At 42.6% G+C, this 17,182-nt stretch overlaps 1 protein-coding gene across 19 annotated transcripts in view; it reads right to left on the bottom strand.

The window, feature by feature from the left end:
* fat3a (FAT atypical cadherin 3a) overlaps nucleotides 1–17,182 on the bottom strand; it is a 359,084-nt gene that overhangs the window by 45,994 nt on the left and 295,908 nt on the right. For 18 of the 19 annotated variants that reach the window (XM_036133266.1, XM_036133267.1, XM_036133268.1 and 15 more), the window contains 4 exons: nucleotides 16,942–17,096; nucleotides 12,438–12,683; nucleotides 8,996–9,242; nucleotides 6,441–6,594 (listed from right to left, as the gene is read on the bottom strand). In XM_036133266.1, the coding sequence (XP_035989159.1) occupies nucleotides 6,441–6,594; nucleotides 8,996–9,242; nucleotides 12,438–12,683; nucleotides 16,942–17,096 (802 nt within the window). The remainder of the gene's footprint in view (nucleotides 1–6,440; nucleotides 6,595–8,995; nucleotides 9,243–12,437; nucleotides 12,684–16,941; nucleotides 17,097–17,182) is intronic. The other variant, XM_036133264.1, reaches the window with a different exon arrangement.

Raw genomic sequence — 17,182 nt, 5'->3', positions numbered from 1 at the left:
CTAAAATAATAAGAATTTAGATCTACGTGGCACGGTAACATGATCCACATAACGTGCCTCACTCTGCCCTTCTTATCCTCTCGCAGCTCCGCGGCTGCTGCTGCCGCTGTCTGACTGCCTGCCCCTTTAAATCGGCAGCACACGTGACTGTGCTCTGTGCTTTTTTTAAAACTCCACTCTCATTGGTTGTACTGCCTTAAATTGCGCCTTCCCTCTTTCTGATTTCTCGTGCGTGTGTGCGTGCCTGTTTGCTTGCAGCGCAAGATTTAAATTTCGATTCATACTGGGATACTGCGGTTACCACAATTAATACTAGACAACAAAACTAGTCCCAGTTAAGAAACTAAATATTATCAGCACTAAAATAAGTGAAAGCTGCTGAGTGCAGTTATGTAGATAAGCAGGAGAGAGTGTTTGGATTTGTGGAACTTGAGAAATGTAAGTAACCAACGTTAGCATTTCAAAATAGCATCTAATTCTGAAGTATAATGCATTTATCAGCAAAAACCTAATCTTTTTTTATAAAACTAAATATTCTGTGCCAGGCGGGAGTTCTGAAGACTGCTGGAAAGATGGAAAAAAAGACTGTAGGCTGTTAAAATTCAGATTCTTAGCCACAAACGTCTGAAAAAGAAAAGGTGAGGGTTTCCTTTTTACCATATTTTGTTGTTATTGTTGCTTTCATTGATTGTTGACCCTTTGAGGCAGTTCAGGCAGGCATAAATAGCAGGTGTTTTTCCTTTTACATAATATACAGCATAAGAACACTAGATGCTGCGTAAACATCTGCTTTATTTTGTTTAGACTAATTAGGATTCCACATAATAATAGTGCTATTTATTTCACAATTTCTACTTCTAGAATTAGAATAAAGACAAATAAAACCAAGGAACACTAATTACATTGGTTTAATTGTACAAAGGTTTCCTCACTGTCCATTAGTAAATTAGTACAAACCAGAGGCAGAGCTAGACATTCTCATCACCAGGGATTTAGTCCACAACATATTTCATCATTACGCGGGTAATTTAGTACACCAAAAAAGTAAAAAATTATTTAATCTGTTGATGTGGTTGCAAAATTAATTTAATATAGGCCTTTACATATCTTAAAGTTTAATCTGCTGTTATTTAATAGTCTTACTAGTGTATGCCACTAGTATAATATGTTCTCATTTCAATGATGAAATGGACAACCACTCATGTAACAGATCAGTTTTGGTGTCACCAAACTTACTCAAAGTACAGTATTGGGTCCTCCATGCTCCTTATGTATTAAGATTTGCTGCACATTTAAACATTGACAACTCACTATTGTTAGGGAAATAATTAGTTCTCTGAGAGGATGTAGGTAAGGAGAAGCTGTTATCTACACTTCAGATATATGATGTAAGAAATGTGTTTGGAATGCTTAATACAAATTACATAAGATGGGCTACACAGAGCAACTACAACCCAGTTGTACATTTGTTGAAGTTTGAATTTTAATATTTGAAATGCTGTCAGTGACACTTCTACTTCCAGTGCAAAGTAAATACAATAAATTTATTTGCAGTCCCTTGAATGTATAATTTTGCTGTTTTATGATGCAGACAGAGTATCTTTGATTAAAAAAAAGAATAAGGGTGGGGTTTATCTCTGCACATTTCTATATCTTCAAAAGAAAATACAGGATAAATCTAGACAACACACATATTTTGAATATATTTGGTTCATTAAGCCCGCATTTACTGTCTGTCTCTGTTGCTGGTCAGTTCAAATGCAAACTTTTTCAAAGTGGGAAAAAGTCCCAATTCGACATTCATCAGATCCAGTGATGCTTTAAAGATAAACAAACAGCATCTAGTGTGTGTCATGCTTATAAAATTTGTATAAATGCAGCAAATAATGCTGCCTTTTCTTTTTAGACAGGCAAAACGCACCCTAATGCTCAAATCAAGTATCAAAAAATATAAGCATGCATATTGCTTAGGACCAATGAAGCTTTGGACCAATAGTGTTCCTACCAAAGTTCAAATCAAACATACGCCCTTGATTCCATGTTACATTTTTATAGTAAATTACCCATTATAGTGGGTTGGTACATTTCAACCGGTTGTATAGCAAGGTATGTTTCTGTATTGTGTTTTAAATCCATGCCACATGTGCCCTCTTTTAACTTTGAGCACCTGCCCCTCACACGGTCTCTGCACAGCCCTGGTGTGTCATACATTTCTTTTGCACCTCTGTCATAATCAACACGTATCACAGATAGGTCATTAAATCCATTAAAAATGTTAGAACTGAGACTGTTAACTGAAACATGATTAGTTAAAGTTTGTAGACCAACTGTTTTTAAAATCATTAATATTTGCATTTAGTTTCCATTTTCTATTTTGTATTTTGTTTAAATTTTCCTACATTTTATTCCAATGTTTTGTTACTTGCTTTTATTCCATGGCTTTTATGTTTTTGTGTTTCCATTAGCTCAGGGCAATTTATGTAATAACAGCCCAATGATGCATGGGAGGTTGGGAGACGCAGGGAAACACATCTAGAAATCTGAATTGTCTTTTATATTTATTTTCCCCATGGTTCATGGTTTGTAAATGGTAAAATAACTCACAGTCCACCAACTTTGGTTTACATGAAACGTCAGTCTTAGGGAATTGTGTGTTTGCTGTACAAAAGGAAAATGAAAGGGCTCTGTTTGTTCATTAGTACTAAAATATCAGTCTACCGAACTGTGGTCAAGCAGTTTAGAATTATCTCAAAACGGCAAAAAAATCCAACTAAGATTTTCATAAATGATATTTGTTATATGCAGATATTTCCGTATCGTCTGGGCCTCCCTACTGAAGCTGCTACCCCCGCGACCCGACCCCGGATAAGCGGAAGAAGACGGACGGACGGCAGATATTTCCCACTAACTTAGTTAACCCTTTATAGTGACTTTTCAGGCACGACAAACAGATCCAGTCTGTCGGAAATCATAGACGTTCTGGCTAACTAACCCTGCAGTCTCTCCCGTGAGACCATCTCTGTTTGGTTCAGTTCATCTACAAAACTTGATATTTCCAAACTGCAACAAACAATTTCAGCTGCAGAGAGAATCATCAGGACTGAACTTCCATCCATTGGTGACCCCCACATGTTTAGGGCCAGTAAAAATGGCTGTCTATCCTACTCATCCTAGTCACAGGTTATTCAGACTGTGGCCTTCAGGTCGGTGCTACAAAGCACTGATGCATAAAATTATCCGACAGAGCCAGTTTCTACCCCTTTGGCCCCTAAGAATGTATTTCACTACTATTTCTTCACCTGTTCCTTTGGATCAGAAGTCAAATTCCTTGTTTGTCCTTAAACTTTGTAAAAAAAAAAAAGTTGATTTTGATTCTGAAAAAGATTATCAGTGCATCTCTCTGTTGAACTAATAGAATGAACTTGATTTATTATAGTCTTTACAGTGATATGAAAAAGGTTTGCCTCCTTAAAAGTTGCTTGTGTCATGCTAAAATGTTTGATGCCATCAAGCAAATATTAATATCACACATTAGCTATGTTTACATGTACAAAAGTAATTGGAATAAAGGGCCAATCAGAATAAAAACGCATCATGTAAATACAGCAATCAGAATATTATGATCAGATTAAGCTCAATCAGTATGAAATTGTATTCCAAATAAGACGGTGTCATGAGTTGTTCTGATGAACCCGAACACAACCCCACACAGAGCTTTGTTTTAAGGGTTTTATTGAAGATGAGTTGTGGAAGATGAGAACCAGAGAGTCTTTTACCAGGATGGAGCAGGTGGATGGTGAAGGTAGTAGCAGGCGGACGGAAGGAAGCTGGAGGACTGCGGGTGAGCCCTGGGGTGGAACCCAAGGCTGCAGGTGAGCTTTGGGACAGGACCCAAACAGAGCTTGGCAGGAGATTCTCAGGACGGGACCTGAGCAGAGCTTGGAGCGGCATCCAAGCGGGAGCTTGAGAGAGGAGTGCGGTCTGGAGAGGACTACTGCGAGAGCAAGGAGTCCAAGTCTCAGTGGCAAACTGAGGCCGAATGTGCACCCAACGTAAACGTGGTAGGGTACGTGTTGCCTATCATGCTGTTCCTGATCAGCCAATCAGACAGTAGCACAGTGTAAAACGTGGTATGTGTGTATGTTTCATGCAAATGGCACGTAAACAGGTTTCTAAGTTAATCAGCCGGCTGCGGCGCAGGAACCTCAGTGACGGCCGACGGCAACGCAGAAACCTCAGATGAGGCCAGCGGCGGCGCAGAAACCTCAGATGAGGCCGGCGGCGGTGAGGCAGGACCCTCTGATGAGGCAGGCGGTGGCGGCGGCAGACCAGCAGCCCAGCAGGGGAGTGGGTCATCCTGGTCACTGTAGAAAAAGTCCCACAGCTGTGACTCCTCGATGCGCGGAGCTCGGACTGGTGGGATTATAACCCTCCGAGCCCTGGCCAGAGCTCGCACTCGAGGGACCAGCTGAGTATCATGGAGGTGGTGACCGAGATGACGAAGAGCAGGAAAGCACCTCTTCTCGCTCGCCGGAGCAGCCGCAATGCCATCAGGCCGGACCACTAGGGAGATAGAGGTGGTGTCAACCCCAGTCGGCGGGGTCCCAGCATTGGTGCCCAGCTAAGCCTCAGATGGAGTAGAGGTGGTGTTCTTGCGCCGGCGAGCTCGGTGTCTGCGCTAGGAGGAGCTGGGCACTGATAGGGAGGCTGCTGCCGGAGCTGTGGCGGGAGCAGCGGTCGGAGCTAAGGCCGGAGCTAAGGCCGGAGCTAAGGCCAGAGCTAAGGCCAGAGCTACGTCAAGAGCTGCGGTGGGAGTAGCAGCTGCGGCGGGCAAGGCAGCAGTGGGAGTTGCAGCAGCGAAAGTTACAGCAGCGGGAGTTGCAGCAGCGGGAGTTGTAGCAGCGGCGAGAACAGCAGCAGCAGCGGGAGTTGCAGCAGCGGCGGACAGCACAGAGGAGGGAGGAGAGCTGAGTGGTGGAGAGACTCCTGCCCAATAGTCCCAATCTATCTCTTCAAAGAAGTTCATCAGTTCGGGGTGTCCAGAATACTGCCGTGCCAGGCTTGAGACCTGTCCCTCCCTGACAGCTCGAACCTGGGCTGCTGCGTCTGCCCGCAGCTGCGATGGGTCCAATGAAGCTACAGTTGCCAGGCAGCGCTTCAGTCCCTGGAGAGAGATCTCCACTGCACTGACCACGGAAGAAGGGAGTGGATCCATCCTGCCGGCTCCTGCACGAGAGCTCTGTGTGGGTGACGGGTTCGTCTTTGGCCGGTTCATGCTGTCATGAGTTGTTCTGATGAACCCGAAGACAACCACACAGAGCTTTGTTTTGAGGGTTTTATTGAAGGAGATGAGTTGTGGAGGATGAGAACCAGAGAGTATTTTACCGGGATGAAGCAGGTGGATGGTGAAGGCAGGAGCAGCAGGACGGAAGGAAGCTGGAGGATCGCGGGTGAGCCCTGGGGCGAAACCCAAGGCTGCAGGTGAGCTTCGGGACGGGACCCAAGCAGAGCTTGGCAGGAGAGTCTCAGGACGGGACCTGAGCAGAGCTTGGAACGGGATCCAAGCGGGAGCTTGAGAGAGGAGTGCAGTCTGGAGAGCACTGCAGCGAGAGCGAGGAGTCCAAGTCTTTCTTGAGTGAAGACAAGAGACAGAACGGCGGGGAAAAGGGGACTGAGGTGAGTGTATGTAGGAGAGCTGACAGGTGGACAGAGTCCGGGATGATTGTGATGGCAGGTGGAGATGATCTAGGGTGAATGGAATCGGGGCAGTATGGGAGGAGGAAGGTGCCAGAAAACGTCTAGGGTGCAGCAGACAAAACTGCACCCTGACAGACGAGTGGTTTATGCTGAATGATAATCCAATCAGCATGCATGTAAACGCTTGTCAGGTTCACATTATTCCGTATGTGGCAAACTGAGGCGAGGCCGAATGTGCACCCAATGTAAACGTGGTAGGGTACGTGTTGCCTTTCATGCTGTTCCTGATCAGCCAATCAGACAGGTGGAGAGTTCCTGACCTTCCTGCAGCACAGTGTAAAACGTGGTATGTGTGTATGTTTCATGGAAATGGCACGTAAACAGGTTTCTAAATCACCTTCTGTGTTGTTGTTGTTTTTTTTGGGGAATAAAATAGTTTGTAAATGATAATTTATTTAAGGGAAAACGTTCTCTAAACTAACCGAGTCAAGTGTGATCAGGAATGAACTATAATTACCTGATAACTGTCAACCTTGCAAAATCAAGAAATCACTTAAATAAAACTTGATTGACTGCATGAAGTATATTCCAATTTACAGTAATTAAAGAACAGATAAGAAACAAAATGCTTGACATTTATCAGTCTAGAAAGAGTAACAAAGCCATTTCTAGTGTGTTATGGTTCAATGCACAACATAAAGTCTCCTCAACGTTAAACTTTGGATGTTTGGGTTGAAACTCACATAAGGCCCCTGAAGCCTCTCCTGCAGCTGCAGAGGAATGCTTTGCCGATGGGTTTACACACACCATTGTTTTGACAGGGATTGGGAACACACACAGTGATCTCCATCTCACAGCTACCTCCAGTGAATTGGGCATTACAACTACATGTAAACCCTAAAGGACAAAAAGGTGGGAAAAAGAAAAGGTCACTAATGCATTAAATTATGTTCAATAGAAGTCAGATGTCTAAAATATCTCATTTACAGATTACACAACACAATAATGTTCAAACTGTAATAAAATACAGAGTAAATCTGGTACATCAAAAATAATCACAACAAAACTAAAACTGCAACTATTGCTGAAGCTTGACATATAGTGTCACTTTGTCAGTATAAAACTGACAAGTAAAAATGGATGCAGAAATATCTACATAAACTGTTAAAATAATTACTCTGCCAAGAAATGCTATTAAATAAATACATAATTTTGTCATTACAGCAGTGTTTTATATAAGAAATTAATATTTATATAAAATTGGAATTCTAAAAAAAATATTTTTAAGTTCTATGTTTATTTTTCACCTTGTATTTATTTAAGTGTTATTTTTCCTTTGAGATTTTTCCCATATTTTCCACCCTTTTCTATTTATGCCTAATTTCAAGATAGTTTTAAAATCTATATTTTTATTTTATCATTATTGTGTTTTCAGATTTTTTTTTTAATTTGATAATCTTTTGTCTTACATTTCACCAATATATTTGTTTCCCTTCTGTTGTTCAAACCTTTTGTCTGCTTTGATCTCTTTAAAAAAAATGTTGAACCAGGGGAAGAAGAGGGAAGTGTTCAAAGTTTGGCTGCAATCTGACCTTCTCCACTGTGATATTGGGATTCTGAGAGTAAATACAACACACACACACACACACACACACACACACACACACACACACACACACACACACACACACACACACACACACACACACACACACACTTTCAACATAGTATGAAGAGTTTGTTGTCACCTATTAGCATTTTGTGAGAAAGAAATCCTGAAAAATGAGTCAAACCCATGAGGAATTTTGATATTGCATTTCTTCCTAAATCTACAGCAAAATTGTAAAATATGTATTGTGGTTATAGTACATATGTATGTGAAAGTACTAATTCATAATATATATAATTTTTCTGAGGGTCTTGCTCAGGGATGGCAGGCCCATAGTGGCCTATGTTAGCTATGTTAAACCAGAATATCTGCTTGAATTGCTGGCATATTGCTAGCCTTTCTCTTGGCACATTGCTTTCTAACTCCTGCTGGCTTTTCACTGAGAAATAATTTAGATATCTAATGTCAATGTTTGGTTATTTTATTATTATTATTATTATTATTATTATTATTATTATTATTATTATCTACAAATAAACCGATTTAAGCTTTGTTCAGAAGTTTGGAGGGTTTATGTTACACAAATGATATTTGTCAAGTAATATTGTTTAGTGGTATATTTCAACATAAAATTAAACATTAATGAATAAGAATATAAAAGAGCAACATGTGGGCCATAATGCACATGTAAATGGGAAAATAAATACCGTGTACACTTATGTACAGTGAAGACAACGGGATTAACCTGTGGTTTCCATGATAGCAATATTACAGACTGTGCGAACAGTGATTTTAAGGCCAAAATAGTAGATGACAATAGTATATTTTATAGCCACAGTGTAACTGTTCAATTGTGGAATTCAATTGCGATTTGGAAATTGCGTTTTTTTAAATCGAGATTATATTGAAAATGCGATTAATTGTTCAGCCCTAGTACTGGTTCCACCAAGTGCTCAGCAGTAATGCATAGTGGAGGAGTGAAAGTTCTTGCTGCTCGACTCACCTGAGTGAAGTTACTCAGGTGAGTCGAGGTTCTTAAATAAAGAACTAATTAGTTTTTACAAAAGATGCACCAGAAAGACCCACCTGCATCTGCATAAGAGACTTCCTGTTTGAACACAAACGTTATTGTTTTAATGTTATTTTCTATCTACTGAGCCATTTTAAGATCAAGTGAATATACAAGAACAAATATTACCTTTTGTATTGGTTTCTAAAGTTTAATTTTGGAATTTGATTTAGAAAAGTGTTCCTTCTGCATGCATCTGTTAATTTTTGTATCTTTTATATTAGTGCTTTAAAACACCAGAATTTGTGCCAAACTTTAAATTTTTTTCTGTTTGATTACATAACATTTAAATTATATATTAGATGTCATGATCAGTTACTCAGTACTTAAGGTGCCTTTTTACCAAATACTTTTTACACTTTTTTACACTGAGTAATTTCTTTGTACTTTTACTTAAGAAAAAATACTCCTACTGTTCGAGTAGTAGTGACACCATCATTTGAATACAATTTGTTAGTTCAAAACAAACTATTAAAATATTTTGGAAGACCATGACATTTTTTAAACAACACATTAACTATACCCTGGGTTTAGTTGCTTAATTTTTATTCTGCTGCTATGATTAGTTGAGTAATTACTATACACAGCACATTTAGTTTTCTGTATTTCCTGTTACTCACCACCAGAGGGCAGACTGGTACAAGTGGCACCATTGCGACAGGGTTGATGTTGGCATGCATCAGGGTAGAGAATGCAGCCAAGCTTCAGCTCTGTCAGTTCCACTACTTCTGCATACTGTGAGCGTTTGTTCTGCAGAGGCAGCTCTCTATTATTCAGCATGACTGAATCAAGGCATCCTTGGAATCCCTCATGCACCTGCAGGTCCTTTTGGGAGACCACAAGACTACGCGAGTGTGGGGGCTGTACCTGAAATTAAGAGTTCAGAATTTAAACAAGAACTGACAGAGACAGAAATATGCAAGCATCATGTAAATCTATAAATGTTAAAAACAAGAACGAATATCATGTAATGTTTAATATAAAGAAATAAAGCTGCTGTATAATGCCATTGTGAGTTTTCTTTCCAATCAGAAATATTGTAATTTCAGCATATTAAGCTGTGTTACCTACTGTGTTGCCATTGGACTTAGATGTAAGATTTATTCAGTAATCTATTCGTCTAAGTTAAGGTATTATTGAATGAGTATAGAAATGGTGTTGAATACTCCATCCATCTATTTTCTGACATGTCTCTCCCTTGTGGGGTCGCAACGTGTGCAGGTGCCTGTTCCCAGCTCTCAATGGGCGAGAGGCGGGGTGCACCCTGGACAAGTTGCCAGTCTGTCCAGCATTCTCGCACAAACTCATACCTAATGAGAATTTAGAGAGGCCAAGTAACCTAGCAGTCATGTTTTTTCATGTTCATGACTGTGGGAGGAGCCAGAGTACCCAGAGAGAACCCACGCATGGACAGGGTGAACATGCATTGTGGGTAGAGTGGGCGCCACTGTGCAGCCTAAATTGAATAATTGTAAGACATTATTAACATTATTCATTAGTGAACAGTAATGTGTGTTGGGTGGGCAAGGTACGGCCTTGACAGGCTGTTCAATCAGCGAACAACAATGAACAACATAAAATAGTAAACAAAGCATTGTTATACAAGTTTTTTTGTCTTCTGAGTGCACAGGCTGCACCTGCATGAGGTTCTAGTTATGGCTCAAACATTACTGAATAAATATCTATTCTGAGCTCTTTAATTTTTTTTTATTTAACAGGCTGCATCGGGAGCCCTAACAGTTTTCCTTCCTGATGTATTTCCACCACTCAAGAATGTGGAAATACATGTGTACTCGGGTCAGTTTGCCTCATTTGAAATAACTTTAGCATGACAAGTGTTTATATGCACGTTGATCGGATTATCAATCACTCTCATTCGGAATACAATTTCATTACGATTGAGCTTAATCTGATCACAATATTCCGATTGGTCCAGGTTTTTTTCAGTAATTTTATTAAAAAAGCGAAACTTGTATATTATTATTCATTCATTATGCAGACTCATATTTTTATATACCAGTTTGGTTTACTAAGTGTTTATCTCTTTTAATTTTGATGATTATAACTGACAAATTCAGTATCTCAGAAAATGTTAATATTGTGAAAAGGTTCAATATCGAAGACACCTGGTGCCACACTAATCAGCTAATTAACTTAAAACTTGCAATAGCCTTTAAATGGCCTCTCAGTCTAGTTCTGTAGGCTACACAATCATTAACACCTTGCACAAGAGGAGGAAGACACAAAAGGTCAATGCTAAAGAGGCTGGCTGTTCACAGAGCTCTGTGTCCCGGCACGTTAGCAGAGAAGCAAGGGGAAGGAAAGGATATGGCAGAAAAAAGTGTAAACACAATAGGCATGACCACAGCCTGGAGAGGATTTGGAAACAAAACCCATTAAAAAATGTGGGGGAGATTCAAAAAGAGTGGACTGCAGCTGGAGTCAGTGCTTCAAGAGCCACCACGCACATACGTATGCAAGACAATGGTTTCAGCTGTTGTATTCTTTGTGTCAAGCCACTCTTGGACAAGAGAAGCGTCAGAATTATCTCGCCTGGGCTAAAGACAAAAAAGACTGGATTGCTGCTGAGTGGTCCAAACTTCTCTATCCATCCATCCATCCATTTTCTGATCCGCTTAATCCCTCATGGGGTCACGGGGGTTGCTGGTGCCTATCTCCAGCGTTCACTGGGCGAGAGGCAGGGTTCACCCTGGACAGGTCGCCAGTCTGTCGCAGGGCAACACAGAGACAAACAACCATTCATGCACACACTCACACCTAAGGACAATTTAGAGAAGCCAATTAACCTAACAGTCATGTTTTTGGACTGAGGGAGGAAGCCGGAGTACCTGGAAAGAACCCCCGTCTGCACAGGGAGAACATGCAAACTCCATGCAGAAAGACCCAGGCGCCACTGTGCCACCCCAAACTTCTCTAATGAAAGTCAATTTTGCATTTCTTTTGGAAATCAAGGTCTCTGAGTCTGGAGAAAGAGAGGAGAGACACTGATTCCATATTGCTTGAGGTCCAGTGTAAAGTTTCCATAGTGAGTGATGGTTTGGGGTGCCATGTCATCTGCTGGTGTAAGTCCACTGTGTTTTCTGAGGTCCAAGCCGTCTACCAGGAAGTTTTGGAGCACTTCATGCTCCCTGCTGCTGACCAACTTTAGACTTCACTTTTGACTTGACACATGCACACAAGGCAAAAGCTACCAGTTCCTGGTTTAAGGACCATGATATCCCTGTTTGTAATTGGCCAGCAAACTCGCCTGACCTTAACCCCATAGAAAATCTATGGGGTATTGTGAAGTGGAAGATGCGATACGCCAGACCTAACAATGCAGGAGAGCTGAAGGCCACTATCAGAGCAAGCTGGGCTCTGATAGTGGCAGTGCCACAGACTGATCGACTCCATGCCACGGCGCATTGCTGCAGTAATCCAGGGAAAAGGTGCAACAACTAAGTATTGAGTACTGTACATGCTCAGACATGCTCAACCTTTCAGTTGCCCAACATTTCTGGAAATCCCTTTTTGTATTGGTCTTAAGTAATATTCTAATTTTCTAAGATACTGAATTTGGGATTTTCATTAGTTGTCAGTTATAATCATCAAAATTAAAAGAAGTAAACAATTGAAATTTATCAGTCTGTGTATAATGAATATGTATAAGTTTACTTTATGGAATAATTAAAAAAAAATGTTTTTTCATGATTTTCTAATTACTTAGACGATGGTCAAAGTGGTTGACTTATGTGAAAGTAAAAAGGCCCGATTAATGTCAAATTTGTATAATTTCCCCCACTATCATACTGTTCTACAATCTTAATGTGTGTCTTTGTAGTTAACACAAATGTAATATAAAAAGATAAACACTAAGGTTATCAAGGTTTTGACATTTGTTAATTGAGACAGAATCGCCTTTATGCAGACAAATTCTTTCACTCATTTCTTCCACATACCAAGTTTAGTAAAAAAAAAGAGCTCTTAATTATAATAATGCATTGTACAGGAAACTAGGATGCCTAGAACGTCCCATTGTAATACTCTTAAGCAGGTACTGACCAGTGCTCCAAAGTAGAATGTTCGATCTGGAGGTAATGTTTGTATTAAGGATGGCGGATGCCGTTGCTCAATATAGCTGTCGTCTAGTGCCAGGCTACTGAAATTGTGATTCAGCTCCAACCCCACAGTGTGCCAATTGCCATCATTGATGCGACGTCCAGCAGGCCCCAACATGTCAGGACCTTCAGCACCTCCACTCAGGAGAGGGGCACAGGACAGCTGAAACCATAGCTTTCCTTCCTCTAACTGTGCAAATACACATACACAAACAATCACTAATAAATATAGCATAGAGCACTCAGTAAAAGAAGATTTACGGACAAAATATATTTTGTGAAACCTATGTTTAAGTCATAATCTGTTTGCCGTCAAAATAGTCAATATGTTGATATAAAAGTTCTTAAAAATAATTCTTTCGAGACATGCATTTTCATAAAAGTTAAGCTAACTTCAATATCGTGAAAAGACTGGAAAAGAGTATTTGCCCCCTCTTGCAACAGCTTCCTAACCAACCATTGTTGGTTCATTCATGGAAACAGTATTCCTATCTGGCTGTGGCCACTGTCAGAAGGAAAATGCTCCCTGCCACAAAGCAGTAATGGTTCAGGATTGGTTTGTGGATCATAACGAGACTGGCATCTGCATTAACAAATCCAATCCATCTATTGCCAACTTCTTTTTGCACACCTTCAGGGGACTGGTAAAATTCCTTACTGCCAGTGGACGTTATCAAAGTGGATATGTCTCTTCGCGCTCAGTGCAGGTCGAGATTAAATGTAAACAAAGTCACGCACGTGACATGCGCAGCAATTTCCCTCTGGGATTATTCTGATTCTGATGTAGTCTACCTGGGAGTGTGTCTATAAATAGCAAGTGGAAGGCTACTTTCGGGCTTTTAACTTCTCGCTGTCAACCTTGCGTGTTTCGTCGGCTGTTTGCTCCTACAAGTCCATGTTTCGGCGCTTGTCGGTTATTGCAGGTTTAAGAGAGGTAAGCACAGGTTTGGGGTGGTACAGCATCAGCCTGCCTGTGACTGTGTGGTCAGAGTGCTCTTTGTAGCCCTCTAAGGCTGTGCCCCCGAGCTGCCTCCCTCATTGATGCCTCAACCGTGTTCCGGGAGGAGGAGCTGGCTGAGGGGCAGCGTGGTCCACAGAGGAAGAGGCCTCAGCTGGAGCGCCCATCTCGGCAGGAAGTGGACTCTTTGAGAGCTGAAGTGGAGCAGCTCAAGGCTTTACTCAGGGCTCCAGGCCCCTCACCTCTCCCCCAAGCAGCAGCCTGGGAATCGGGATTGGATGACAGTATCTCCATGAGGGCCTCCAATTCGGAGTTTCAGTTCCTCAGGGGGACTCCTTCCAAGATCATTGGGGTAGGGAGATGGATCTTCTGAGTATGGAAGGGAATGATGGATGAGGGATTTCCCTCAGGAGTTTAGGTAGCTCTGACCCAGGGGAGGACCCATGCCAGCTGCGGACAATTATATTGGCAGCCTTGGTTAGGGTCGGCCTGGATAACTACACCTGTCCCGTGGGAAACCCTTTTTCCGGCGGGCTCCAGTGGCCCCTCCTTTTGAGGTCCTACCATCGCCAGCCTTCTTGGAAGAGCTTCAGCACTGCTGGACAGATCGTAGGTGCCTCTCCCACCACAGTAGGGATGCATGGATCCTGGCGTCCATGCGTGATCCTGCTCATGGCTCTTGTGGATCAGTACAGCGTCGCTGGTTCTTTCCCCAGATGAGGAGCTGAAGGAGAAGTCCCACTGTCCAAGTGCCCAATGTCAGGGCAACGGATGACATTTTGTGTCAAGCCTATGACATTTCAGTTCGTATGGCAGGTATGTGCAATTCACTCGCGGTTCTCCTGCTGGCACAGTCCCAGATGCTGCAGGCAGGCATGACAGAAGCAGCACTGGCTGATACAAACGATGTGGCCCTTCACACCTTTGGACTCATGGCCAGTGAGCTGGGTCACCTTTTGTCCACTGTGGTGGTTGCCCCACGTCAGGTCTGGTTGGCACAGGCCCTGATTTTGGATGAATGTAGGCAGAGCTTGCTAAGGTTGTCAGTGGTCCCGGGCTGGCTGTTTGGACCCGTGGCCGAGAGGACAGTCCAGCCAGGGCCCTGAAGCTTGGGGAGGTTGCAGTTGGGCCATGGGATCCCCCGCTCTGCAACCAAGCACTCCCCAGAGGCTGGAGTAGGCAGCAGAAGGCAGCTTGAGGGCTGCAGGCCGGCAGCTGGGAAATTTTCACAGCAGCACCTGGCTTATTGGTAAACCCACTGCAGGGATGCATGCGTGTTACGTACTATTTCCCAATGGTACAGGTTGCTGTTCCTCATTCGGCCTCCACCCCCATTATAGATCAGGGTGACCTGGGTCACAGATCCTGCCCGAGCTGCAGTCATGTTGCAGGAGACAAAGACTCTCCTGGACAAATAAGCCATAGTGGTGGTTCACCTTTGCAGGCTGACCTATTGCTCAACCTATTTCTTGATTCTAAAGAAGGACGGTTCCCTTCAGCCAGTGTTGGATCTCAGGGGGCTGAACCACTTTTTGAAGGTTCTACCATTTCACATGCTTTCACCTGTGATGTCCTTCAGGTAATTGGTCCAGGAGAGTGATTTACATCCGTAGACCTGAAGGACGCATACTTCCATTTTCCAACCCACCTAGAACACAGGAAGTGTCTGCAATTTACCTTTCCATAGCGCCGTTTATGAGTTTCCAGGCTTTCTTTAGCCCTTCAGATTTTTACAAGGTGCATAAAAGCGGTCTTATGCCCTCTGTGCCTGTCAAAGTGAGGGCATACCCTCACTTTGCAAGACAACTACTCAACCCATTGACTTGACAGAATTCTGATCTAGTAGGTAGTTCTGCTGCTGTGGGTATAAAAGTGGCCCCCTCTTTAAAAAAAAAACAACAAAAACAGACAGCTCTATATTGTGCCTCCATAGGGAGCACTGTCACACTTTTCAAACCCACTAGCAACTTTTTTTTCTTCTAAAAAGCGACTAGAAACAAATCTGACAACTTTTCATGTATTATTGGCAAATGCGTTAGAGTGGACAGGCTGCGTCTTTTTATGTGTTATTGGCAAATTTACTTCAAAGCAACCAATTGTTCTGCCATTAGTGTCTTGAAGCAGGCAGGAAGGGGGTGGTGTGAGGCCGTGGTGAAGCTGGTTTTGGGTTGGATATTGGATATATTTGCGCACCGCAGCTTCAACAGCCAGCCAGCAGACAGAGAGCGGCAGCCCCAGATCAGCCACTCTGTATTGGCTCGAACAAGAGGCAGACGCCGCTGAAGCCGTGGAGCACGCATGTCCACTGTCCAACCTATAACTTACTTCACCGCGGTTGCTGTGAATATCTCTTTCTGTCTTCCTTCGTATTGAAACCTGCCTGCTGCAGTCAGAACAAAGAGAAGATCAACCATGCTTTGTGTCCACATCACAAATGAATCATGACGCAGCACAAAGCTGCTGGTGATCCCGTCTGGATTACAAAAAGCGGGAAATAAATATGATAACATATGACTGGACTGATCCTGTCCTCCACTGCCTTGACAGTGCTGATTTTGGGCTTCTCTGAGTCAACCCCTTGAGCCAGTGGCTCCACAAAGCCTCCCTCAACCTCCAGGGATGAGAGGGGGAAAAATCTAGACGACCCCCCTCCCATTCCCGTGTATCCACTCCCACTTTGAAGTAGTTTTTCAAATTTTTCTGGGGCGGAAATATGCTTTCAAATGGGGGTGAGTTATACTTTATGGTCACAAACTGAGGGTTGGGAATTCGCCCTCACAATTTTCTGCTGGAGAGCAGCGTTAATGGTTTCATCAATAACAGAAAGGTGTCAAGATCCTGAACCCACGAAGCAGCTCCAGACCATGATACTCGCACTTCCAAATTTGAGGCAACGATGGCGCAAGTGTTAGGGAGGTTGTCCTGTAACTGGTGGGTTGCTGGTTCAATTCCTGCTCCGACTGGCTCAGTTGTTGTGTACCTAGGCAAGATGCTTCACCTGCATTGCCTGCTGGTGGTGGTCAGAGGGTTTGGTGGCACTGATGTATGGCAGCCTCACTTCTGTCAGTCTGCCCCTTGGAAGCTGTGGCTACTAACATAGCTCCTCACCGTCAGCGTGTGAATGCGTGAATGACTGTAGTGTAAAGCGCTTTGGGGTCATCAGACTTAATAAACCGCTATACAAGCACAAGCCATTTACTATTTTTACCATATTTGACAGTACGCATGATGTTATATTCATGAAATGCTGTGAAACGTTTACACCACATGTAATGGGACACATAACTTCTAAAAAGGTCCAAATAGGTCTTTTCAGTTCTAAAAAATGTTGGTATTTTCAACGTGATTCGGGCGTTTGTGCTCTTTTCAATCAACAATATATTGCCAAATTCTGTGTGTGTGTGTGTGTGTGTGTGTGTGTGTGTGTTTGTGTGTGTGTGTGTTTGTGTGTGTAAAACTGTTAAGCAGGCAACTGTGCGTGTGCAGGTACCTTGAGAATAACGCAGCGCTCATTGTGCATATACATGATGATTCCTCGGCTCTGCAAAGTCCTGATCCTCAAGGTAAGTTTCATCTCCTTCTGCAGCTGGTTGGACAGCCTGTATTTTATATAGCTGTTGCCTGAGAAACTCAGAGACGAATGACCTGCATGCCACCATAACAACACCTTTTAGGCTTAATTCTAAACACTGCTCTGCTTGTTAAAGAATCTGTTTTATTTAACATCACAC

This window comes from Fundulus heteroclitus, unplaced genomic scaffold (assembly GCF_011125445.2).
Source record: "Fundulus heteroclitus isolate FHET01 unplaced genomic scaffold, MU-UCD_Fhet_4.1 scaffold_60, whole genome shotgun sequence".
NCBI classification, from domain to species: Eukaryota; Metazoa; Chordata; class Actinopteri; order Cyprinodontiformes; family Fundulidae; genus Fundulus; species Fundulus heteroclitus.
The sequence above is the reverse complement of the archived record's forward strand: the minus strand, read 5'-3'. Positions and strand labels throughout refer to the sequence as shown.